The 27,600-nt window shown below is 44.4% G+C and overlaps 1 protein-coding gene across 3 annotated transcripts in view; it reads left to right on the top strand.

The window, feature by feature from the left end:
* IQANK1 (IQ motif and ankyrin repeat containing 1) overlaps positions 1-27,600 on the top strand; it is a 160,130-nt gene that overhangs the window by 115,389 nt on the left and 17,141 nt on the right. For all 3 annotated transcript variants that reach the window (XM_075063360.1, XM_075063358.1, XM_075063359.1), the window contains 4 exons: positions 10,909-11,017; positions 16,901-16,997; positions 18,361-18,495; positions 18,937-19,065. In XM_075063360.1, coding sequence (XP_074919461.1) covers positions 10,909-11,017; positions 16,901-16,997; positions 18,361-18,495; positions 18,937-19,065 — 470 coding nt within the window. The remainder of the gene's footprint in view (positions 1-10,908; positions 11,018-16,900; positions 16,998-18,360; positions 18,496-18,936; positions 19,066-27,600) is intronic.

Genomic DNA, 27,600 nt, shown 5'->3' with positions numbered 1-27,600 from the left:
GAGCTTCTGCCTGCATTGTCTCCTAGTTAATGAAAGGGTGGTTTAAAGAAAGGGGTTTTGGAATATGGTTTGGATTGTAGGTTTTAAGGGGACTATAGGGGAACAGGTAGGACCGACATGGGACCCCTCCTCCCTTCCCAGACTTCCTTGCAAAACTCCCTGTTAGCAGCCCCTGGTCGCTTGTGCGCGGCTTTATAAAGCCCTGGCCTGAGTTAATGCCCCACCCACTGATTAAGGCTCAGCCAATTACCAGAGGCTTCAAGCCTTCAAACCTTCCTTTGAAGCTCACGGCTCCAACTGCCAGCCACAGCACATGGTCCTTCAAACAAACAAATAAACAAACAAACAGACTGACAAACACAAGCTCAGCACACTGCAAGTAACCCCCAAACACAAACACACACATATTACAGACAGTCACTTATCCTACAGATGCTGTATTTGTTCCTCCTTCACCTGGAGAACTCCCTTGCAAAACTCCCTGTTAGCAGCCCCTGTTCGCAAGCTCTCTGGTCGCTTGTGCGTGGCTCCCTGAGGGAGTCAAAGTCTGCTTTTCTGATGTCCAGGGTCAATATTCTGCTGCTCTCCTTTCTGCCTTTTGTCAGAATCCTGAACTCAACCATCTCATGGTCACTTCTACCCAGGTTGCCACCCACTTCTACTGCCCCTGCCAATTCTTCCCTGTTTGTGAGCAGCAGGTCAAGAAGAGCATGGCCCCCTAATTGGTTCCTCTAGCACTTGCACCAGGAAGTTGTCCACAACAGCTTAGTGGGGGAGGGATAGCTCAGTGGTTTGCTAAACCCAGCATTATAAGTTCAGTCCTTGAGGGGGGGCAACTTAGAGATCTGGGGCAAAAAGCAGTACTTGGTCCTGCTAGTGAAGGCAGGGGGCTGGCCTCAATGACTTGTCAAGGTCCCTTGTTTTCTTTATTGGAGGGAGATAGCTTAATGGTTTGAGCATTGGCCTGCTAAACCCAGGGTTGTGAGTTCAATCCTTGGGGGGGGCCATTTAGGGAACTAGGATAAAAATCTATCTGGGGATTGGTCCTGTTATAAGCAGGGGATTGGAGTAGATGACCTCCTAAGGTCCCTTCCAACCCCAACATTCTATGATTCTATGAACACGCTCCAAAAACTTCCTGGATTGTCTGTGCACTGCTGTATTGCTCTCTCAGCAGATGTCAGGGTGATTGAAGTCCCCCATGAGAACCTGGGCCTGTGAGCTGTAAACTTCTGTTAGTTGTCTGAAGAAAGCCTCATCTACCTCATTCTCCTAGTCTGGTGGTCTATAGCGAATGCCCACTATGACATCACCCTCGTTCCTCTCACCTCTAAACTTAACCCAAAGACTCTCACAGGCTTTTCTCCAGTTTCATACTGGAGCTCTGCACAATCATACCAGTCCCTTACATACAATGCAACTCTTCCAACTTTTCTACCCTGCCCTGTCCTTCCTGAAAAGTTTATACCCATCCATGACAGTGCTCCAGTCATGTGAGTTACCCCACCAAGTCTCTGTTATTCCAATCACATCATAGTTTCTTGACTGTGGTCGGACTTCCAATTCTTCCTGCTTGTTTCCCAAGCTTCTTGTGTTTGTGTACAGACACCTAAGATAACTAGGAGATTGTCAGTATGAATCAGGAGGCCTCTGCTGTTGCACCCTCCTCCTTGTGTTTCCTCCCAGTGTCCCACTTCCCCACTTACCTCAGGGCTTAGGTCTCCATCCCCCAAAATTATTCAATTTCTGTTCCTCATGTAGGTATTTATTATACTATGATCAAATCACCTTTTAACAGTCTCTTTGTTGACCTAACTAGATAGAGCTCATTGAGCCTGTCATTATGCAGCTTGTTTCTAATCAGTGTTTCCCAACCCGGGTGTTGTCAGGCCCAAACAGGTGTGCAGTGGACATTTTTTAAAAATTACACGTGTGAACAAAAAACCCATCTCTTATATTTTAATTAGTGGCTAAGCTGGGTCACATTCTGTACTTCAAATATTATGCACATGTCACATTCCATTCTCCAAAGCAAGGTTAAGATAGCACATTTGAGTCTTGTGGAGTGGGGTGGGAGGAGAAAAAGCGGGGAGAGCTGCCTTCTGATTGGCCATCTGCCTCAGTGCCCTGCTTCCTCCAAGGGCAGAGCAACCAATCAAAGCTCAATCACCCTCCCTTTTCCTCTTCCCTCCTGTGAACAACAAGTTGGCTCCTCTGCACCTCCTCCTGCAGCCAGAGGCAGGGGGAAGAGCTCCAAGAGCCTTCCTGGAAGGGGAATGGGGACCCTGCTGCAGCCCCCCCCAGTGCTTTGAGGGGGATGTTAGAAAGAACTGAGACAGTCGTTGTGTCACCCTGTCTTTTGTATCTTTTGTGCTCCAAACATTTGGAGCTGTGAAGGAGGGGAGCTTGGGGCATGAGGGTACTGCAATAGGCATTGCTTTCTGAAGGCTGTTACTGATCCAGACTGTACCTTCAGCACATCTGGTAGGGTTCCCTCCCCACTCTGAACTCTAGGGTACAGACGTGGGGACCCGGATGAAGAAACCCCTAAGCTTATTTCTACCATCTTAGGTTAAAAATTCCCCAAGGCACAAATTCTCCCTTGTTCCTTGGATTAGGTAACACTGCCACCACCAAGTGATTAGACAAAACTCAGGGAAAGGACCACTTGGAATTCCTACTTTCCCCTAATATTCCCCCAAGCCCTACACCCCCTTTTCTGGGCTTGAGAATAAACAAGATGAGCACAAACCAACCCTGGGTTTTTTTTTAGACCACTAAAAAAACCCCAATCAGATTAAAAAAACCCACAGGACTTTATTAGAAAGAAAAAAGTTCAAAGAAGCACCTCTGTAAAATTAGAATGGAAGATAATCTCACAGGGCAGTCAGATTCAAAACACGGAGGATTTCCCTCTGGGCAAAACTTTAAAGGTACAAAAAGAAAATCAGTAAAACACCTCCCTCTCAGCACAGAGAAAATCACAAGCCAAAATAAATGTAAGCTAATGCATTCCCTTGTTAGTATTTACTAATCCTAATGGAGTTGGATTGCTTGCTTTCTTGAGCTGTCTCCAGCAAAAGCCACACGGAACAGACAAAACAAAGCCTCCTACCCCCCGATTTGATAGTATCTTGTCCCCTTATTGGTCCTTTTGGTCAGGTGCCAGCTAGGTTACCTGAGCTTCTTAACTCTTTACAGGTAAAATGATTTTTTTGCCTCTGTCCAGGAGAGATTTTATAGTACTGTATATAGGAAGGTTGTTACCCTTCCCTTTATATTTCTGACAACATCCAATGAGTGGGAATGTGCAGATTTCATCTCAAACTCCAGTTACAGGTGAGCAAATGAAGGTTATGGAGCTTTTTGAGAGGAGCGTCTGGATATTCCCATTTGTACAATCAAGGTGTCTTTCCAGAAGGCACCAGAATCTTCTGAATGTCCTTATGCACTGGGTCTGCTCACCCCTCTCCAGCTCCATCAATCCTGAAGATTTCCGAGCATATGAAGAGGGAGTTGCCCCAACTGTACTTCAGTTCCATCAATTAATTTGGGTATTCCTAGCCTAAGACACTAAAGAAACGAAGTTGGGGAATGAAGAGTGTGAATATGCAGAAGATTATCTTGAAGAACTCTTGTTACACATAAGTAACCTTAATTTCTTGAAGTGGGAGCTGCATATTCCTACTTGTGTGAGTTTATTGAGCAGGACAACCCCATAGGAAGACAGGCTGAAGAGTTCCAGGTGAACAAGGACAGCATAGCTGACAAGTGAGCATTAGTTCTGGATGCCATGTCAAGAGTGAATTAAAAGTGACTTCACCTCTCACTTTCCCAAAACTAAGTCACAATCAGGGATTGTTGCAGCCATGTTGGTTCCAGGATACTAGAGAGACAAGGTGTGAGGTACTCGCTTTCACAAGACCAACTTCTGTTGGTGAGGAAGCTCAAAAGCTAGTCTCTCTCACCAACAGAAGTTGGGCCAATACAAGATATTACGTCATGCACCTAGTCTCACAATCAGGAAAACATTTTTGCTAAAACACATATAGTAGCAGTCACACAATATAGTGTGAAGATTATGAAAGCTCCCTTTGTCATCACTGAGAATTCTCACAATTACATGGGGTTGAACCCCTGCCACATTATCGTAATTGTAATATGTGGTCAGATATGCTTGGACAATCTTTGGAGCATGATGGACAGACTCCCTAGTCTCAGCCTCATAATGGTGCACTTGCAGATAAGTTTTAGTTCTATAGAGCTTAATGGCAAAGTTCTCAGAATGTGCAAAGTGTGATTCCTGCCTTCCTGAATGTAAATGAGGCTTGGGAACATACAGACAAGGTAGTGGTGTCATGGACTCACAGATCGTGCCCACTCATGGCCCCGTGTGGTCTGTGGGGGGTGCCCCTTTCAGTGAGACAGCCCTTCTCGGGGGTCCACTCTCTCTCAGGGTCAGGCCCCTCCACCTCCTGGAGCCGCACCTCTCTGAGCCTTAGCACATTGTCTCTGCTGTGGGCCCCCTCAGGGAGTCCACGTGCTCTGGACTCCCTGGGCCTCCTCACCACTGAACGGGTTGATGCAACCGTGTTCTGTAGACTGGACCGACTCTCAGCCAGCATAAAACAGGAGGGTTTATTGAGAGTTGAACACAGCACAGGAAACTCTCCGGGCTTCAGGCCTGACCTCTCTCAATCCAGCACATTCCAGTCTCCCTGCATCCAGGGGGGCTCTGCCTGCTCCCACTCTCCAGCCCAGAGCCCTCCTGCTTCACAGCTGGGCCTCCAATATCCCCAGCCCCAAGCCCCGCCTCTGTCCATTGTCTTCTCTCCGGGTAAACAGGGTCATAAACAGGAAGGCCTGGGTCTCCTCTCCTCTCAGCCCTCCTCTGGCCTCCTCTTGCTGGAACGGGCTGGTCAGGTCACCCGGGGTCCTCTCTCCGCAGCACATTTTCCTTCCACTGCCCAGAACCGGCTGCGACTCCTGAGCTGCGTCTCCAGGTCACCAGGTCAGCTCACCCTCTGGTCCCCTGCAACAACCCCACCCCGCCAAGCTAGCATCACCCAGGGACACTGAGTCCCCCACCTCCGCATGCAACCCACTGGAAAACACAGAAAACCCAAGAAAACCCCCTCTTCATCACAAGTGGTCTGAAAGAAAGGGAAAGCACCAACCTCTTGAGACTATTGTTAGAATGGAAATGCAGATGGGACCATCCATAAGAATGTGACTTACAGGAGATAGTCATTAAACCTCTATCTCAGTAATTTTCTGGGCTATCCGGACTGGCATTTTCACAGAGAAATGGTATACGGACAATCTAACCAATGTTTAAACAAAAACCTATGACCTTTGTGAGGATAAAAATTGCAGTTCCTTAGTTCATACTCTAATGAAACACCTACAGAATAAGACAAATGAACCTGTTGTTCACAGCACATCTCAAGTATTGCAGCAAATAATTCAGTCTCCTTTTCTGCAGCTATTATAGCAAATTAACTACCCCAAGCAGCTCTGGGTAGTTGAAGCAACCCTATCATAAATAAAGTTATTGTAGGATGAGAAAAGACTTTTGACCTTTGTGTATGAGTCAGAGGAAGAGATGGCATCCAAATGCTTTGGAGACATCAAAGAATTTTTCACTATTCCACATGTAATAGTTTAATAGTCAAGGAGGACCTTCTGAGGTCCACCCACTTAATAGTTGCTCAGATAGGGAATCTCTTTCAATTCATTCTTGTGCTGTTGGTGACTTGTGACATACAGATCAGACTACAGTAGAACCTCAACTACAAACACCCGAGTTATGAACTTATTGGTCAACCACACTCCTTATTTGGAAGCGAAAGCAGGCAATCAGGCAGCAGCAGAGATTTAAAAAAAAAATGTCAAATACAGTATAGTACTGTGTTAAACATAAACTACTAAAAAAAATAAAGGGAAAGTTTAACAAAAGTTTTGACAAGGTAAGGAAAATTTCTATCCTTGATGCATTTTTAAATTAAGATGGTTAAAAGCAACATTTTTTGGCATAGTAAAGTTTTAAAGCTGTATTAAGTCAATGTTTAGTTATAAATGTTTGAAGAACAACCGAAACATTTTGTTCATAGTTACAGACATTTCAGAGTATTGCACAACCTCCATTCTCGAGGTGTTTGTAACTCTGACGTTCTACTGTAGATAATTTGGTGGTCCCTTCTGGGCTTAAACTCTATTAATCTGATTCTTAATTGGGGGAACAGTGCAGTGCAGGCACCCCCTCCACTAGTTGTAATACTGGAGAAATTCTATAAGACTGAAGGAGTGCCTGTATTGTGTCAATATTCTAAAAGGCAAACAAATTAGGTCTTGTCAGAAAAACCTAATATCATTTAGAATCATAGAGTATCAGGGCTGGAAGGGACCTCAGGAGGTCATCTAGTCCAACCCCCTGCTCAAAGCAGAACCAATCCCCAACTAAATCATCCCAGCCAGGGCTTTGTCAAGCCTGACCTTAAAACAACTTAAGGAAGGAGATCCACCACTCCTTAAGGGAACCCATTCCAGATGACGTTCAGCCACCCTCTTAGGTGAAAAAATTTTGTCCTAAGTATCAACCCTATCACCTCCACTGCAACTGAACCATTACTCTTGTTCTAGTCATCTGTATCACTTGAGAACAGTCTGATCCAATCGATCTTTTAGTAACCCCTTTCATAGTAGTTGAAAGCAGTCTAATCAAATTCCGCCTCATCCTTCTCTATCTGCAGACTAACAATCACACATTCGCCTCAGCCTCTCTGCGTTAGGCTCATGTATTCCAACCCTACTACATTATTTGTCTTCCCATCCGCTGTCTCTTATCCAAGTATTTTCCACGATCCTTCTTGTTTAGTGTGGCGGCCCAAAATGGACACAGTACTCCAGAGCAGGCCGTCAGCAATGTTTGAATAGAGGGAATGATTCACATCCTCGACTCTGCTGGCAAAAGCCCCTATTGTATCACAGCCCAAATGCGATTAGGCCTTCTGGCGAAAGGGACACGCGGCGCCTACATATCCAGCTTCTCTTCACTGTAACCCGTAGCGGTCGCTTTTTTGCAGAATGCTAGAGTACCCATTTGTCCTGTTCATGTAGCAGTGATAGGATTCTTCTGTCCTAATTGCAGGCACTCTGCAATTAATCTATGAGGTTCAACAAGGACTTTTTTTGGCATTCCTCTAATTTGTCTTCAGGTCCCTCTGTCATACCATGATCCCCTCCCTCAGCATATCTTACACTCCTGCCCAGTTTCAGCTGTCATCTGCAAAATTGCTGAGGTGATAGTCCTGCTATCCTCACAGATCATTAATGAAGATATTGAACAAACCGCATCCGTTCAGGACAGACCCTACTTTGTTGTTTAGCCACAGTGGCACTCTTTTGGTTCTCTTACTATGTTTTTAAATTTGGGGTATTGTAGCAAGGTCTACATTCACCAGTGCGGCACCTCCTGCAGGGGCGGCTCTAGCCATTTTGCCGCCGCACGCAGTGGGGGGTGCTCTGCTGGTCGCCGGTTCTGCGGCTCCGGTGGACCTCCCGCAGGTGTGCCTGTGGATGCTGCACCAGAGCTGCGGGACCAGCGGACCCTCTGCAGGCATGCCTGCGGGAGGTCCACCGGAGCCGCCTGCCGCCCTCCCGGTGACCAGCAAAGCACCCCCCCGTCAGCATGCCACCCCAAGCACTCATTTGGCATGCTGGGGCCTGGAGCCGCCCCGGCTTCCTGCTGGTCATCTTGGGAATTAGCTCAACTCCAGCTCAGGAGCACCCTCTGCTGGCTGGTATCTTGCCTGCCTCAGGCTCCACATCCCTCCCAGACCCCAGTGCCCTTTACCTCAGTGTTCTGCCCTCTGCAGTACCCCCGCTCTAGGTCTCCCCTCCCAGGGTAACCCCCAAGCCATGTTGGTTGATAAACATTAAGTACATAGATGTAATATACTTAGGCCCTATACAATATCAATAAAGCACACATGAATTAAGAACTGGCTAACTGACAGATCTCAAGAAGTAGTTGTCAATGAGGAATCATCATTGAATGGGAGTGTTTTTAGCAGGTTCTGCAGGGATTAGCATTAGGCCTGATGCTATTCAGTATTTTTTACAATGATCTGGAAGTAATTGTAAAATCACTACTGATTTCAGTAGAATGCGAGCTAATATTTTGCCTGCTGTACAAAGGAGAGTAGTGACTCTGTAGTTTCCACAGTCGGCTTTGCTGCCTTTGTTTCTGAACAGTGATACAATAATAGCATCTTTTAAGTCTTGTGGCATTTCTTCCTCCTCCCAAATGCTACTCAGGATGTCATGAAACATCTCGATAGCCTTTGGGCCTGCTCCTTTATACAGTTCTGCTGGAATACCATCCTTTCCAGATGCTTTGCTAGAGTTCAGTTGTTTAATGGCTTTTATAACTTCCTCAACTGATGGAGGGAGATTGAGATCCTCTTTGATAGGTTTCTCAAGTAAATGGTCAAAGACACACCGATCGACTGTGGATGGTCTATTGAATAGACTACTGTAGTATTCAGCCCATCTCTGTATGATTCCCTCCTTGTCTTTCATGAAGGTTGTGCCATCTGTCGACTTTAAGGGGGCTGTGCCAGATTTAGATGGTCCGTAGACTGCTTTGAGAGAGTCAAAGAACATCTTTGCGTTGTTTGTATCTATGTAATGCTGGACTTCTGCAGCTTTCCTCTCTCACCACTCATTCTGCATTCTCTTTAGTTCAAACTAGGCCTTGCTCTGTAGGTACTTAAACCTATCTTTCTTTGAGATGGAAGTGAGTTCATTCTGCCATTCAACAAATGCTTTCTGCTTGTCACTTAGGAGTTTGGGATGTACTTGTTGTTCTCATCGAACCAATCCTGGCATACCCTTTTCTTTGGCCCCAGCACAGATTTAACTTGCATTCTACAGAACAGACTCATTGCAAACATATTTGAGGAGAATCTGCCAGAAGCCCAGTGTGGTTTCAGACCAGGTCGTAGTACTATGAACATGATCTTTGTTTTAAGGCAGGTCCAGGAAAAATGTCTAGAGCAGAACATGGATCTGTACTTGCTCCAGTGCTGTTCAACGTGTTCTCAACCATGCAACAAGGGACTTGGATCAGGTGATAGACATCTGCTGCTGACTCAGTGGCTCTCTCTTTGATCTTCAAAGACTCAGTGCTAAGACCAAGATGCTGGAGAGGCTTCTTGTTGAGGCGCTTTTTGCAGATGACTGCGCCTTGATGGCTCATAGACATCAGGTCATCGTTGATAGATTTTCTGAAGCATCCCAGCTCTTTAGCCTCACCATCAGTCTTGGGAAGACAGCAGTCTTGTTCCAGCCAGCACTTCATTCCAATACCCCAGTGCCAGCCATCTTCATCCATGGCACACAGTTGAAATATGTGGATCAGTTCAAGTATTTGGGCAGTACCATCTCAAGTGACGGTTCGCTTGATAAGAAAATTTCCTCCAGAGTTAATAAAGCCAGCCAGACCCTTGGTCGACTTCGAACAAAAGTTCTTAACCAACACAACATCCATCTCTCCACCAAATTGAAGATCTACAGTGCAGTAGTTCTAACTTCTCTCCTGTATGAATCTGAGATCTGGACTCTTTATAGACATCACATTAAACAGCTTGAGCAATTTCACATGCGCTCCCTCAGCTCAATAATGAGCATTTGCTGCCAGGAATATTAAAGTGCTTGAGAGAGCAAACACAACCAGCACTGAGGAAATTTTACTGAGAACATAACTTAGGTGGACCGGGCATGTCATCAGAATGGAAGACCACTGTCTTCCAAAACAGATCTTGTTTGGGGAACTGAGTCAGGGCAAAAGAAAGAAGCGTCATCCGTATAAGCACTTCAAGGATAATCTGAAGAATCATGAAATTATCTCCAGACTGCATGTGAAAAGCACCACAGTGCTGCATAATCAAACATCATAGATACAGACTTCCCATGCCCTCAGTGCGGTTGACTCTATGCATCAGGATTCAGAGTCATATGCATAGCCATATATGAGAACTATGACAATATCGTTGTCATCGCCAGGGATGGACTATCAATAATACCGGTTAGATTTGTGGATGATACAAAGATTAGCAGAATGGTAAACAATGACATGTAGTCATATGGAGTGAAGTGGATTGCTTGGTAAACTGGGCCCATTCAAACAAAATGTTATAACAAGGACAAATGGAAGGTCATATCTCTAGAAACAAAGCAGCCCCTATTACAGAATGGAGGATTGTATCCCGGAAATTAGTGACTCTGAAAAAGATTTAAGGGTCATAGTGGACAAGCAGCTGAACATGGGCTCCCAGTGTGATGCTGTGGCAAAAGAGTCTAATGCAATCCTTAGGTGTATAGGGAAGTAGTGAGTAAAAGTAGGGTGGTGATTTTATTTCTGTATGCAGTATTGGTGAGATCGATACTGGAATGAAATTCTATGGCCTGTTTTATACAAGAATTCAGATTAAATGAGCCAATAGTCCCATTTGGCCTTAAAATCTATGAAAAACTGTTCCTAATGCAAAAAGAATGAGGAATACTTGTGACACCTTAGTGACTAACACATTTATTTGGGCATACGCTTTCATGGGCTAAAACCCACTTCATTGGATGCATACAGTGGAAAGTACAGTAGGAAGATATATATATTCACAGAGAACATGAAAAAATGGGTGTTGCCATACCAGCTATAATGAGATTCATCAATTAAGGTGGGCTATTATCATGCATCCGATGAAGTGGGTTTTAGCACACGAAAACTTATGCCCAAATAAATTTGTTAGTCTTTAGGGTGCCACAAGGAGTCCTCATTCTTTTTGCTGATACAGACTAACACGGCTATCACACTGAAACTTGTCCTAATGTATTTCCTTACTTTAGGCAATTGGTGATGCAGAGACGTTGGTGGAGACTCTACGTCTGGCTGCTGAGAAAGCAGAGGAGAAACTGTCCCTGGCCAGGCTCAGGTTGCGAGAACAGACTCAGGAAGGTACGTTTAGGTCATGAACTGCTTGATAGAGTTAGATTGGGGGAAGAGGGAGGTTCTTGATCAGGACCCAGGTGTATCTATAGTTCTTCGAGTCTTTGTTCATATGGATCCTATTCATGGTGTGCACATGCTCTATGAATATGAGATTGAAATCTTTTGACCAGGTAGGAAAGTTCCTCTATAATGAGCCTCTAGTCAGAACAAAAAGAACCCCAAGATCCTGCCAGCTGGGTACAAGACACTTCATAAATTAACTATGTTAATTACTAAGACTAAAACTGTTAGAAAAAATGATGGTAAACTTAGAGACAGTGGACAGATAGTGTTAAGTTCTATCTTACTACTATGGGTGGTGAGGCAGTGTGCTGGGAGAGAAGCTGAGCCCTGATTAGGGGTCGGGGCTTCTCTGCTTAGGGGTCCTATAAAGGTAGCCAGCCAGTCAGGCAGCAGCATAGACAGCTGCAGCAGCACAGGAGCCAGCAAACAGAGCTGTAAACAGGGGAGTTTCAGAGGGAGTTTGTGGGGGAGACTTAGAGACCGAGGCAAAGGAACTGACAGGCTAGTGAAGGGAGTGGGCGATGTTCTGGTGCCTGGTGGGGGTTTGTTTTGGTTTGTGTTTCCTGGACTAACAGGTTTTAGGTGGGAAGGCTCTGACTGATACAGAGGCAGCAGTGAAAGACACAGTGAGGATGACTCGATGTGGAAGCTGCGGCATGTACATGATCCTGGAGGGGGTACCTGAAAAGAGTTTTGTCTTCATGAAGTGCTGCCTGATAGAGCTAGTGGAAGAAAAGATCCGAGGACTGGAGATGCAGGTGGAAACTCTGGTAGAGTTTAGAAGGGGATCCGATGATGGAGCAAAGATATAAGGAGGCTGAAGGGATAAGCTTAGACTTGCAGATGGAAGCAGGACCAAAGAATTCTGAGGGGAGACTGCTGGGAGAGGAAAGTGGACGGTGGAAGCATGTGACTAAGAGAACCAGGCAGAGGAAGAGACGGACCAGTGAAGGAGAAATAGAGCTCAGGAACAAGTTTTCAGAGTTGGAAAATGAAGAAGGGGCACAGCAGGTGGTCGATGAAGGTGAGAGGGCAAGCAAGAAGAGAAGAGCAGCTAGTCCTACAGGAAGAGGGGAAGAGTCAATGGAGACAACACCAAATATGGGCCCCAGGAGGATACAGGATTGGTTGCGGAGGATTGCAAGGGTGAATAAGAATTGAGTGGACTTACAGTCAGTGGGAGCAGGGGATAGACCGGAGAATCACACTGTCACCAGGAAAAGGCAGGTCTACATGACTGGGGACTCCTTACTGAGAAAAATAGACAGGCTTGTAACTAGAGCTGATCCAGAGAACAGAAGGGTGTGCTGCCTGCCGGGTGCTAAGATATGGGATGTGGACCTGAGGCTGAAAAGGATCCTAATGGGAGCAGGAAGGAATCCACTGATTGTCCTTCATGTGGGAACGAATGATACGGCTAGATACTCGCTGGAACGTATCAAGGGAGACTGTGCCAGACTAGGGATGATGCTTAAGGAAATCGAGGCTCAGGTTATCTTCAGTGGGATTCTGCCTGTTCCTAGAGAAGGGCAACAAAGGTGTGACAAGATTATGGCGATCAACAGATGGCTCAGGCAGCGGTGCTATAAGGAGGTCTTTGGGATGTACGGCCACTGGGAAGCATTCATGGACAGAGGACTGTTCTCTCGGTATGGACTTTGCCTGAGCAAGGAGGGAAATAGACTTCTAGGATGCAGGCTAGCATAACTGATTAAGAGAGCTTTAAACTAGGAATTTGAGGGAGATGGTTGGGAGATGTCCAGGTAATCTCCACGCCGGAATTTAACATTGAGAGGGAAGAAAACAAAGTAAGAGAAGATACAGTCGTGGGCAGAAGAATGGATATAAGGAGGAAGGGTAGTGTAGATACCAGTCTAATAGGTGATACTGTGTAGATGTCTTGTTGCCTAACGGGAAGGTTCAATGAAGCCAAACGGCAAAATTAAGAATCTATACAGTAATGCAAGGAGCATGGCACAAATGGAGGAAACTTAGAGCTACTGTGCAGGAGGTGAACCGGATTTATAGGATCACAGAAACATTAGGTGGATAGTAGTTATGGACTGGAGTACAGGTAATTGAGGCATATGTGCTGTTTAGGAAGACAAGAATAAGGCAAGGTGGGGGAGTGGCTGTATATCAATGATGAGTAACTGTAAGAATAGGAAGTGAGGATGGATAGACGAGTCTCTCTGGGCAAAAATCACACCTGGGAAAGAAGCTACTAGAGCCTCCCCTGAGATAGTGCTTGGGGCTGTGCTATAACCGCCGGGATCTGATTTGGATATGGATAGAGACCTTTTAATGTTTTTAATGAAGTAAACCTAATTGGCAATTCAGTAGGTGTGATCATGGGGGACTTTAACTTCCCAGATACAGCTGCGAGACAAGTGCTAGTAACATAATAGGGCATTCAGATTTTCTGGATGTGATAGCAGATGGATTTCTTCACCAAGTAGTTTGAAGCAACCCAGACACGAGAGGATGCCATTTTAGATTTGGTTTTATTGGTAAGTACCGTGAGGACCTCCGTAGAAGACATGGTTGTAGGCAACCTTGGTTCGAGTGATCAATGAGCTATTCAGTTAACACTAGATGGAAGGATGAAACAAAAATGAATCTGGGACTAGCGGTTATTGATTTCAAAAGGGGCAACTTTAAAGAATTAAGGAAATTAGTTAGGAACGTGGATTGGGCTCTGAAGAATTAGTGGATCTTAAAAGGCGGAGGAGGTTGAATTCTTCAAGTCAACTTGCAGAACAATCAGAAGCCTGCATCCAAGAAGGGAAAAGTATAGCAAGAGTTTAGACCAGCTGGATGAGCAAGCTTCTCAGAGAGGTGATTTAAGAAAAAGAGGAAAGCTACAAGAAAGTAGAAGATGGGAAGGATTACAGGAAAGCTTACCTTTTGAGGTACAGAACATGTAGGGAATAAAGTGAGAAGGTCAAAAGCCATGTAGAGTTGGACTTTGCAAAAGGATTAACAATAGTAAAAGGTCTATGGCCATAGAAATAGAAAAACAAGAAAAAGAAGTGGGACCACTAAACACTGAGGATGAATGGAGGTTCTAAGGATAATTAGACATGGCCAATTCTAAAAAATACTTGCCTCAGTCTTTAAGTGAGGAGCTTAGGGGATAATGGTAGGATGAACAAAGGGGAATTGGAGGCAATGAGAGGTAGATATTATACATCGAAGGTAAGAAGCAAACTCAAAAGCTTAATGGGAAAATCGGAGGGCCTAGATAATTTTATCGCAAGATATAAAGGAACGGGCACATGAATGGCAAGCCATTAGCAAAAATATTTAATTGAATCAGAAACTAGGGGTTGGTACCCACAAGACTGGGAAATTGCTTACATAATTCCTATTGTAAGAAAGGGCAAAAAGTGTATCTGAGTAAAAGCATGTTAAATTTGAACATCTGTAGTATGTAGGTTTTAGAAAATTTTGTGTAAGCGAAAGTAGTAAAGAATAGTGAGAGTCAAGTAATGTGGACAAAATACACATGTTTTACAAAGGTAGATCAGCCAACCATCTGATCTCCTCTTTGAGAATGGTAAAATTTTAGAAGAGAAACGCAGTGATCTATGACTTCGATTTCAGTAGAGGATTTGATACGGTTCCACATGCGGGAATATTATTAAATTGAGAAAAGATGGGATCAATATGGAAATTGAAAGTGGGATAAGGAACTGGTTAAGGTAGGAGATAGACAGGTACTGAAGGAGTGAACTGTCAGGCTGGAGAGGGAGGTTCTAGGTGGGTTCACTCAGGGATGCGGGTTTGGGGACCAATCTATTTAATGCTTTTATTGACGCACTGGCACAAAAAATGAGCAATGTGGCTAATAACAGTTTGCAATGTAGGCACAAGCTTGGGAGAGGTATTGCTAACACAGAGCAGGACCAGGATATCAATCACAGGGAAGATTAGATGACCTGAAACTAGAGTAATAGTAATGGAGAAATTTTATAGTGAAAAGTGACGGGTCCTGCATTTAGGGGTTAATAACAAGATTTATGTATAAATTGGGGTTGATCAGTTCAGAAGTAACAGAGAAGGAGAAGGACTCGAGAGTATGGTGTGATCACCTACGTGTTCTAGATGAGACGCCACAGTGATATGGCGTTTAAAAGGCTAATCGCGTTTTGGCTACATAGCGCGACGTGTATTCAGCAAAGATAAGGTCGCTAGTACCATAAGGCACTGATGCGACCTCAATCTGGGAATACTGTGGGCGTTTTGGTCTCCCTTGTTAAATGGATGAATCAAACATGGAAAAGGTTAAGAGAAGGTACGAGGATGATCCAGGAATGTAAAACCTGCTTCGAAAGGAGACCAAAGAGCTTGGATGTACCTAACAAAAGAAGGTTAGAGGGGGATATGATTGCTCTTGTTATAAATAATATCAGAGGGATAAATATTAGGGAGAGGAGGATTATTTAAGCTTAGTACACGAATGTGGACAAAGAACAAATGGGATATAAACTGGATGATAGGAAGTTTTAGACTTGAATGAGATGAAGTTTCGTACCATTAGCAGAGTGAAGTTCTGGAACAGCCATCCAAGGGAGTAGTTGGGGCAACAAACATATCTGGCTTCATGAACTAAGCTTGATGAAGTATGGAGGGGAGGTATGATGGGATAGCCTAATTTGGCAATTAATTTGGCACTGATCTTGATGTTTCCAGCACGGTAAGTAAGCCCAGTGGTCTGTGATGGGATAAGGACTGAGTTACTACCAGGATCTTTCCTGGGTGTCTGGCTGTGAGTCTTGCCACATGCTCAGGGTTTAACTGAATCGCCATATTTGGGATCGGGAAGGAATTTTTCCTCAGGGCAGATTGGCAGAGTCCTGGAGGTTTTCGCCTTCCTCTGCAGCATGGGGCACGGGTCACTTGCTGAGGATTCTCTGCAGCTTGAAGGTCTTCAAATCCAATATGAGGACTTCAGTAACTCAGACATAGGTTAGGGTTGTTACAGAGGGGTGGGTGAGATTCTGTGGCCTGCATTGTGTAGGAGGTCAGACTAGATGATCATAATGGTCCCTTCTGACCTTAAAGTCTATAAGAGGGAACTGAGAGGTGGTCAGTGCTGCTCTGCCCTATCTGACCTCATGTGTGTTGCTGGAGATACCTTGCTTGTGAGCAGCCTCTGGCCCACGAGAGACTTTGTCTGGGGTGGAGGATACAATACAACTTTGTTGTTGTGTCTTTTATAGTCCTAAGCACATTTTCAAACCTTGTCACCTACATTTGGTGCTTAAATCTTGTATTTGAGCTCAAATATCCAATGTAGGCCCTTAAATCCCACTATGAGAACCCAAATAGCAGATTTGATCACAGTCTGTAAGTATCTACATGCAGAATAGAAGTTACTGGCCTTAATGCAACACTTACTGAGTGATGTTCCATGGCCCGTATTATGCAGAAAGTCAGATTAGATGATTCCAATGTTCTTTTCTGGCTTTATAATCTATGTGTCTATGAAGATTCAAATCTCCAAAGGGCATAAACACCAAGGAGGAAGAAGAAATGTTTAGAGTAGTCCAACTAGGTATACTTCGGGCAATAGAATGAAATTAAGAAAGGGAGAAGTTAGGAACATTTCCCAGATATTAACCTAACTGTGAGTGTTATTAGGCTATGGACTCATCTTCCAAGGAAGTGGCAGAATGGTAATACAAAAATCAGTAATAGTTTCTACTAAGGGGGGGTTGCGCCACTTTTCTTGGAAGCGCTTAACCATTCAACATTAATGTTCTTGCTGTGTTTTGTGTAGAATAGATAATGCTATTCAGTGCTTTCACTATCCTTTACTAGGGGTGGGGGAAGAATTCCAAGGGCTGAAGTGCTCCATACCAGAGCTTGATGATGTGCTATTGAAGGATGTGGGAGGCAAAATCCATTCAGATGGACGGTGAGTTAGAAAAGCCAATGGTCATACAGATATCACCCTTGCTGCCATGTTTGTATCCAGCAGAAATGGCTTCACAATAATGCTGCGTCCCTCAACACCAAGGAAGAAGCCTTCGCAAAGGGGCTGACCTAGAACCCTGATGTAGTGGGCTGTTGGACTAGTACATTATACCCCATGGTGCAGAAGGCCCTTTTATTGTTGGTATTAACAATCCTATTATTTATTTGTTAAATGCATGAGATCTGCTCAGCTCTGGTACAAGACACAAAATTATTGTATTCCCTGATCATCTTACAACCTAAAGAAAGAGAGAAAAATGGAGAAGAGGAGGGAAACCCAAAGGAGGGATGAGACATATGAAGTGGCTTTATTTTAGACTCACTTCTAGGAATTGCATAAGAAGGTTTTTAAGGAGGGATCATCTCCTTGGTGCCACCAGTGTTACCTGGGATTTCTCAGACCCCAAAGCAAGGGTAACTTAACTGTTTCTCTCCAGGAGGTGTCAGGAATAAATCAATGGGAACACAGTGCTTCCATCTGATAAATGATTGATACAAGCAAGTGTGCTCTTATCTAAAACTACTATTTATTAGATATTAAGTGCACACGCATACACACACACACGGTTTAAGACATTCCAGACATAGTTACCCACAGTCTGAGATAGTTTCAGGTGATCACTGGCCGGGCTTCCAGGGACCCTCTTTTTTTCCAGCTGACGGGGAGTTTAGATATCAGCTTCTTACCCAAAGAAAAGCTCACTTGGTCTGCTCAGGGGTATTTATTTTTACCTAGTCTTTTATAGATATCTTTAACAAAGCACATAACCTACAGTGACTCCTAGTGGGTCAGCATCGTAATCTCTACTGGATCACCAATTCTCCTAATTTCAGCAAACTACTCATTATCTCAAAACATTTCCAGCCATAACAACAATACGCATGGGGCACCTAAAACCAAAGTCGCTCTTCACTCCCTCTCATCCATAACTTTCTGTCCCACCCTCCCATTCTGATTAACAAATTGCAAGTATGCAGCTGTCTGACCTTTTCTCACAAAGGCCTCAGATTATTCCCAGCAATGTAATGTTTGGTTTTCAGCTGGCAGTGGCTGAACATACAAAATTGCTTACTGCGGTACTGTCAAGTTCTGGGCTACGCACAGGAATGTCAAATTCCAGGGTAGCACCAGGATCCTACATGAGGGGCTGGAGGAAGTGTCTGGTTGTTGCTAGTTCTCCAGCAGGTGGGGGGAATATTTGCTGGTTGTATTGGGTTTTGGTGTTAGGTCTTTCATCTCTCATTCAAATGCTTAGTTCCCTGTCCCCGCTAAGGATGATTGTTTGTCTCATCTTCACATACAGATGGCCATTAATCATTGATCCATCTGGACAGGCTGCAGCTTACCTGCGGTATCGAGACACAAATTACTTGAATACACTGAACCCAAACGATATGAACGTGGAGACCGTTCGACTGGCCTTGCTGGGAGCCCTCCGGTAGGTGGAAGAGTACCAGGAATGGGAGGGCAGGATGGCAGGCTTGGACACAGCATAGGTTGGTGTTCCTGATGATCTCAGAGTGTGCATAGTGAGCTGGATGAATAAAACCATTAGCTGGTAGTGCATGTGGCTGTGAGGGAGTGAGTTGCTTTTTGATACCCTCTGCCAACTCTGCACTTCCAGTAGCTGAACTTCCTTCACAGTTAGCACTTCTGGTTTTTATTCATGAAAGAGACTGCTGGCTGCATGAGGGGCCTTTTCTCCCCAGTCCCCTTTCCACGTTGTGCTAAAAGGAAGGCTGCCCATACATGTAATGCTTGAGACCCATCATTACTGAGAGAGAGAGAGAGAGAGAGATTGTTTTGTCTATCTTTTGTATCAAGGACCTTGGACTGTCCTGTAGTACATATGATCAACTATTCAGACCTCTGTCCTTAGGTATGGAAAGCCAGTGGTGTTTGACATGATGGAAGTGAATATGTTTGATGCTGTGAAGAGGCAGTTGGAGGGAATAGAGTCCGGACTGGCAGAGGCAATTCTGAGCAAGCAGATACTGCAGAATGAAAGGTAAGAATTTTTGGGTATTGTAAACCCCATGATCTTCAGTGGAGAAATTGAACCTCTTCCAACTAAACCCATTTCTTTCCCAGACTGGGACCAAGGGAATGGCATATTCCTACACCCCATATCAGCCCTGTCCCCTCCCAGCCTGGGAGAAGGCTGAGCACCTCTACCCCAGAGCCCTATTTACCACCATTCTCAGATACTAATGTTATGAGGGCCAGGGCCAAATAAATATCTAGCTGTAGATACCTAGGGATGAGGGACTGGCACCTCCAGCCCTTCGGCCTTCTCCCCTTCTATTTCTGGGCAAAGGCCAAAAGACTGCTGGAATATTTATCCTTTTCAAGCCCAAGGATGAGACTGTCACCTCAGCCACCTCAACACTGGCCCATAACAATCCAGGGTAGGGTTTGAGAAATTCCTGCACCCTAAGTAAAGTTTTCTGCAAATCCCTCTCTTGATGCCCAATCAGGTGTGTGAACTGCACTATTCAATCAAGGTTGTTTTTGACTCTGAAACCTAATAATGACTTTTTAAATTTCAACATTGTTAACTGTTTTGTCACTGTACCAGAGACATACAGTAAATGAGCTATCTCGTAATCATAAGCTCAAATCGCTGCCATGTCTCTTGAGAACCAAAACCATCAGCTTCCCTGTCAGGGTTCCCTGCCCCTGCCTCTGAACTCTGGGGTACAGATGTGGGGATCCGCATGAAAGACCCTCTACGTATATATTCTACCAGCTTAGGTTAAAATCTTCCCCAAGGCACAAATTCCTTTCCTTGTCCTCGGATGGTATTGCTGCCACCACCAAGTGATTTACATGAAATTTCAGGGAAGGGTCACTTGGAATCCCTATCCCTCCACAATATCCCCCCAACCACTTGGAATCCCTATCCCGCCACAATATCCCCCCTTTTCTGGGGAGGCTTGAGAATAATCTACCAACCAATTGCCTTAACAATGCGAGTACAGACCAGACCCTTTGTCTTCAGGACACTGAAAATCAATCAGGTTCTTAAAAGAAGAACCTTATTTAAAAAGTAAAAGAATCACAACTGCAAAATCAGGGTGGAAGGTAACTTTACAGGATAAATAAAAATATTTAAAACACAGAGGATTCTCCTCTGATTCAGCTTCACAGTTACAAAAACAGGAATAAAACTACCTCTGTAGCATTGGAAAACTCACAAGCTAAAATGAAAGAACCTAACACATTTCCTTGCCTACTTACAATTTCTGTGATTTTAGATGGATTATTCCAGGTATATTTTCAGGAGATGTTGTACCTGCTTGGCTTCTCTCTCCATCCGGAGAGGGAACAACCAAGAGAGAGCAAACAAAATCTTCCTCCTCCAGATCTGAAAGTCTCTTCTTTCCTCATTGGTCCTTCTGGTCAGGTGCTAACTAGGTTATTTGTCCTACTTAACCCCTTACAGGTAAGATGATTCAGTACAGTTGCCAAGGAGGATTTTATGCTACCCTTCTCTCTATATTTATGACATTCCCCTAATAGCTTATAGGATGTATTGTCAATGTTCTGGGCACAGGGAATATCATGGTCCCGATATGTAGAAGGGGCTCTGTAATATGTCAGACAAAAAAGAATGATCAGGGGTGGTCAGATGGTAATGGACGATAATAGGAAAGCAGAGCTGCTCAATGCCTCCTTTGCTTCAGTCTTCACACATGAAAATAATGTGCCCAGACAACCAACGATGTTATCGTAGACAATAAAAGGGAAGGGATGCAGATCAGGATAAGCAAAGAACATGTCAGAAGTCTTCTGACTAGTTTGAATGTATTGTAGTCAGCAGGGCCTAATGGTATTCACCCCAAGATGGTGAAGGAATTAACGGAAGAACTCTTGGAGATGCTTCTAATAATATTTGAGAATTCTTCGAGTGATGTCCCCTTGGGTGCTCCACTGTAGGTGCAACAGCGCCTTTACATCTGGAGTCAGAGATCTTCAATAGCAGTGCCCGTCAGACTGCACATACATACCTCCCCTCTCTTGCACTATGCATGTGTCGTATATATAGCGCTGTGTGGTCCAACCATCCTCATTTCCCTCTCGATCGCCTGCAGTCTGGAACAGAACACTTAGCAGAGCCCATGTTGTTATTTAGATAGTATCTTACCTGTTTTTCTTCTCATAGTTGTTAGTTCCTTACTTTTCCTTTTCTGTTTCTTCCTCCTAAAATGAACAAACAAACAAAAAGTATTAGTTCTTTCTCCTGTTTCCCCTCCTTCCCCTCAGGGAAGGTACATCCTCATCCTTATGCCTGGTTCACCTGGGTTTAAGTGGTGTGTCTCGTGTGGAGCTGCCTTCTCTATAATGGACGGCCACACAAAGTGTATCCGCTGCCTAGGAGAGGGACATGTTCCTCAGAAGTGTTCCCATTGCCAGGGTTTGAAGCCAAGAGCCAGAAAGAACATGGACCTTAAACTCAAATTAATTTTAGGCCTGTTAAGTGATTAAAAAAATCACAATGAATTGTGCTATTAAACAATAATAGAATACCATTTTTATAAATATTTTTGGATGTTTTCTACATTTTCAAATATATTGATTTCAATTACAACACAGAATACAAAGTGGACAGTGATCACTTTATTATAAATATTTGCACAGTAAAAATAAAATAATATTTTTCAATTCACTTAATACAAGTTCTGTAGTGCAATCTCTTTATCATCAAAATTGAACTTAGAAATGTAGAGTTATGTACCAAAAATAACTGCATTCAAAAATAAAATGATGTAAAACTTTAGAGTGTCCACTCAGTCCTACTCAGTCCTACTTCTTGTTCAGCCAATTGCTCAGACAAACAAGTTCGTTTACATTTGCAGGAGATAATGCTGCCCACTTCTTGTTTAAAATAGCACCTGAAAGTGACAACAGGTGTTCACATGGCATTGTTGTAGCTGGCGTTGCAAGATATTTATGTGTCAGATGCACTAAAGATTCACATGTCCCTTCATGCTTCAACCACCATTCCAGAGGACATGCATCCATGCTGATGATGGGTTCTGCTCGATAACGATCCAAAGCAGTGCAGCCTGATGCATGTTTATTTTCATCATCTGAGTACGATGTCACTAGCAGAAGATTGTCTTTTTTTTTCGTGGTTCGGGTTCTGTAGGTTCCACATCAGAGTGTTGCTCTTTTAAGACTTCTGAAAGCATGCTCCATACCTCATACTTCTTAGATTTTGGAAGGCACTTCAGATTCTTAAATCTTGGTTCGAGTGCTGTAGCTATCTTTAGAAATCTTGCACTGGTACCTTCTTTGCGTTTTGTCAAATCTGCAGTGAAAGTGTTCTTAAAATGAACAACATGCTGGGTCATCATCCTAGACTTCTATAAGAAGAAATATATGGCAGAATGCAGATAAAACAGAGCACGAGACATACAATTCTCTCCCAAGGAGTTCAGTCACAAATTTAATTAATGCATTTTTTTTAATGAACATCATCAGCATGGAAGCATATCCTCTGGAATGGTGGCCAAAGCATGAAGGGGCATATGAATGTTTAGCATATCTGGCACATAAGTACTTTGTAATGCTGGCTACAAAAGTGCCATGTGAACATCTGTTCTCACTTTCAGTTGACATTGTAATAAGTGGGCAGCATTATGTCCCGTAAATCTAAACAAACTTGAGTCAACAATGCAATGCTGCTGCTGCAAAAAAAAAAAAAAAAATACAAATGTAATTTTGGGTTGCATTAAAAAAGGCATAGCATACAAATCACAGGAGGTGATTGTAATGTTCTACTTGGCTCTGGTTAGACCTCAGCTGAAGTACTGTCTCCAGTTTTGGTCACAACTATATAGAAAAGATGTAGAGAAACTGGAAAGGATCCAGGTGAGTGACAAAGATGATCAAAGGGATGGAATTCAAGGCATACGAGCAAAGTCTAAAGGAACTGGGTATGTTTAGTTTAGAAAAGAGAAGACTGAGGAGGGATATGATAGTGGTCTTCAAATACTGTACTTGAAAGGCTGTTATAAAAAAGACGGAAAAAAATTGTTCTCTTGGTGCAGAGGGCAGGATAAGAGGCAATGGGTTCAAACTACAGCATAGCAAATTTAGATTAAACCTCAAGAAAAAATTCCTGCCTGTAGGAACAGTAGAACAATGGAACAAACTGCCTAGGGAGGTCGTGGAAACTCCTTCACTGGAGATTTTCAAAAATAGTCATCTGTTTCAGACACAACAAATCCTGCATTGTGGCGGGGCGGGGAGGGGAGGAGGGCAGTTTAAACTAGATCAGAGATTCTCAACCTTTCCAGGCTACTGTACCCCTTTCATGAGTCTGATATGCCTTACGTACCCCAAGTTTCACCTCTCTTAAAAACTACTTGCTTACAAAATCAAACATAAACATACAAAAGTGTCACAGCACACTATTACTGAAAAATTGCTTACTTTCTCATTTTTACCATATAATTATAAAATAAATCAATTGTAATATAAATATTGTACTTACATTTCAGTTTATAGTATATAGAGCAGGGGTAGGCAACCTATGGCACGGGTGCCGAAGGTGGCAAGCGAGCTGATTTTCAGTGGCACTCACACTGCATTTTAATTTAATTTTAAATGAAGCTTCTTAAACATTTTAATAACCTTATTTACTTTATATTCAACAATAGTTTAGTTATATATTGTTTGTTTGTTCCATTGTTCTACTGTTCCTACAGGCAGGAATTTTTTCTTGAGGTTTAATCTAAATTTGCTATATATGCGACTGGATAGCATAGTGGTTAAGAGCACCGCCCTTTGATACGGGAGACCGCCCTTTGATACGAGAGACCGGGGTTCAAATCCCGGTTGGTACCCAACTTTCCAGTAGGGGTCCTTGGGCAAAAGACCCCCTAACGCTTCAGCTGCCTACCTCAAATATGAGAGTGACACGAACTAGGAGAATCCATGCCGGCTCGACGCGCCCGGATAACAAGTCCGCGCCAGATGTTGAGGAACCAGACAATCTGACGATAAGTGGGCTACTGGAACACCATTCCATGGACGAGACAAGAGACCTGGAATGATGAAGCTACTACAACAGTAGAACCAATGAGAGGGGATATATGAACGTAATGAGGGACGTGGATGGACAAAAGACCTACATCCACACATTTTTTATTTTTGTTTTTTTTTTTTTTTTTTTTTTTTTTTTTTTTTTGTTATAAATTTTTTTTTAATTTTTTATTTTTTTTTTTTTAAGTCCTGTGGGCCGAAAGGCCATCTGGTCTGGACTTGATGAGAACCTGGATGGTAATGCTACTAAACACCGACACAGGGGATATGATAACGTATGAGGGATGTGGTATAAAAGACCTACATCCACACTTTACTGAGAAACAGCTAGTTACCAACGCTTCAACATAGTAAAGAGGAAGCTGCTCTCACAGCTTGAGATAGACCAACTCCACATTACATCCCAGACTCAAGAAGACTTGGAGACAAGTGGATGTGCGGCCACACCTGAAACTTCACTGCACCCCCTCCATTGCAGAGCACAGCAGCTGATATGAGCATAAGATCATGGAAAAACTAGTACAGTCAATCCTCGAGACCGATTACCAAGCTCAGTGGAGAAGTACCATCAGATAGTATGTTAGAAGATGCCAATAGAGCCCTCATCACAATCCCTACTACCACCATAACTCAAACCAATGAACTGGTATACGCTACAGCCTCTGTAATCCTGGAGATGCTTGGCTACACGATCAAGAAGAACAACAGTATGTACCCACCCTGGAAATGAGGTTGGAGATAAGATCAAGGCGACTCGGAGAGAAGTTAGTCAGCTGGTGGAACTACAGAAGGGTGTAGAGATTAAGGATAAGACTTGGCTACTGAAAAAATACAAGGGCCTGACTCCATCTGAAGCCTAGAGACTGCTAAACAAAGGCTCACAGCACTGGCTACCAGGCTAAGGAGATACACGAGAAAAGCAGAGGCCAAAAAAGTAAATGCCCTGTTCTCCAAGGAACCATCCAAGGTGTACTCCCAACTGCAGTGCAACAACACAATACAGCAGACCACCAGCAGCAGAAACGGAACAGTACTGGAAGAACATATGGGAGAAAGAGAAGACTCATAACACCAGTGCAAAGTGGCTGCAGGACCTGAGAACAGAGCACAGCAATCTCCCAAAACAGAAACCACTCACCATCACAGTAGAAGACATCCAGCAGCGGGTCAAAACATGAAGAGCTGGACAGCACCTGGACCAGACATGATCCACACCTACTGGCTAAAGAAATTAACAGCAGTGCATGAACGCCTAGCAGCACAGATGAACCACTGCTAGCAGCAGGCTCCCACCCAACTGGCTAACACAAGGAAGGACAGTACTGATCATGAAAGACCCCTGCAAGGGGACAGAACCGGCCAACTACCGGCCATAACCTGCCTCCCACAACATGGAAAGTCTATCAGGCATCATAGCTGCCAAGCTACAGGACCACATGGGCCAGTACATGAGCACAGCTCAGAAGGGCATTGGAAACAACACCAGAGGCTCAAAACACCAGTTGCTCATAGATAGAGCAGTCGCCCAAGACTCAAGGTCTAGACAGACCAATCTGAGCACAGCTGGATTGACTATAGAAAGCCTATGACTCAATGCGCACCGTGGATCTGTGAATGTCTGGCGCTATACAAAGTCAACAGGACACTAAGGACCTTCCTCAAGAACCATGGGACTATGGAAGACAACACTAGAAGTCAACTCAAGCAACTTGCACAAGTGGCCATCAAGTGCGGCATATACCAAGGTGATGCACTGTCCCGCTGCTGTTCTGCATAGCTTAAACCCTCAGCCAGATAATCACAAGACTGGATACGGGTACAGGTTCAGAGTGGAACTACCATCAGCCACCTCCTCTACATGGATGACATCAAGCTGTATGCTAAGAATGAACGAGACATCGACTTGCTAATCCACCTGACGCGGATCTACAGTGAGGATATCGGATGTCATTCGGACTGGAGAATGTGGCCGGATGGTAGTGAAGAGAGGGAAGGTAGTCAAGACTGATGGGTGGAACTACCAGCGGGCCACATAGCAGACATACAGACCAGCTACAAGTACCTTGGCATCCGCAGTCACATGGAAACCACGATGAGGAAGCAAGGAAGACAGCAACATCCAAGTATCACCAAAGATAAGACAGGTCCTGAAGAGCCAGCTCAGTGGAAGAACAAGATCCACGCCATCAACGGATATGCCCTGCCGGTCATCAGATCCCTGCCGGTATAGTGAGCTGGCCAAAGGAGGACATGGAGGCTGCCGATGTGAAACCCGGAAGCTCCTCACAATGCACGGAGGTTTCCCACCCCAAGTCCAACACCCAGAGACTGTATACCAGCCGGAAAGAAGGCGGGCGGGCTTGGTGAGCGTCAAGGCCACTATCCTGGATGAAACCCGGAACATCCAGGAGTACATCAGTAAGATGGCCCCCAAAGATGAGCTGCTGAGAGAATGCCTGAGGCAGCAGCAGACAGGGGAGGAAGACCAAGCAGAAGAAGTGCCATGGCAAGACAAGACCCTTCATGGGATGTACCATCGACAGATAGCTGAGGTGGCTGACATTGGGAAATCCCACCAGTGGCTGGAAAGGGCTGGACTAAAAGACAGCACTGAGGCACTGATCATAGCAGCACAGGAACAGGCACTGAGCACCAGATCCATTGAAGCGGGGTCTACCACACTAGAGAGGACCCAAGGTGCGAGACTGTGCAGAGAGGCCTCAGAGACAGTCCAACACATAGTGGCAGGATGTAAGATGCAGGCAGGAACAGCATACACTGAACGGCACAACCAAGTGGCTGGCATTGTTACAGGAACATCTGCACAGCGTATGGGCAGACCTCCCAAGACCAGATGGGAGATTCCGCAGAAGGTTGTGGAGAATAGCAGGGCTAAGATTCTGTGACACTTTCCAGATCCAGACGACAGGCAGGTACTGGCCAATCACCAGACATCGTGGTAATAGACAAGGAGCAGAAGACAGCGGTGGTGATAGATATAGCAGTGCCAAGTGACAGCAACATCAGGAAGAAGGAATATAGAAAAAGCTGGAGAAGTACCAGGGCCTGAAAGAGGACTAGAGAGGATGTGGAAAGTGAAGGCCAAAGTGGTCCCAGTGGTGGTAGGAGCCCTCGGGCTGTGACTCCTAAGCTGGGTGAGTGGCTCCAACAGATCCAGGAACAACATCAGAGCTCTCTGTCCAGAAGATGCAGTGCTAGGAACAGCTAAGATACTGCGCAGAAACCCTCAAACTCCCAGGCCTCTGGTAGAGGACCCGAGGTTGAGGAAGACACATACCACCCATAGGGTGAGAGGGGAATTTTTTTTTATATATATATATATATATGACAACTTATAGAAAGAGACCTTCTAAAAACATTAAAATGTGTTACTGGCACACAAAACCTTAAATTAGAGTGAATAAATGAAGACTTGGCACACCATTTCTGAAAGGTTGCTGACCCCTGATATAGAGCAAAAACAAACAAG

The sequence above is a fragment of the Chelonoidis abingdonii genome, chromosome 2, assembly GCF_003597395.2.
Source record: "Chelonoidis abingdonii isolate Lonesome George chromosome 2, CheloAbing_2.0, whole genome shotgun sequence".
NCBI lineage: Eukaryota > Metazoa > Chordata > Testudines > Testudinidae > Chelonoidis > Chelonoidis abingdonii.
This window is presented reverse-complemented; position numbering and strand designations above follow the sequence as displayed.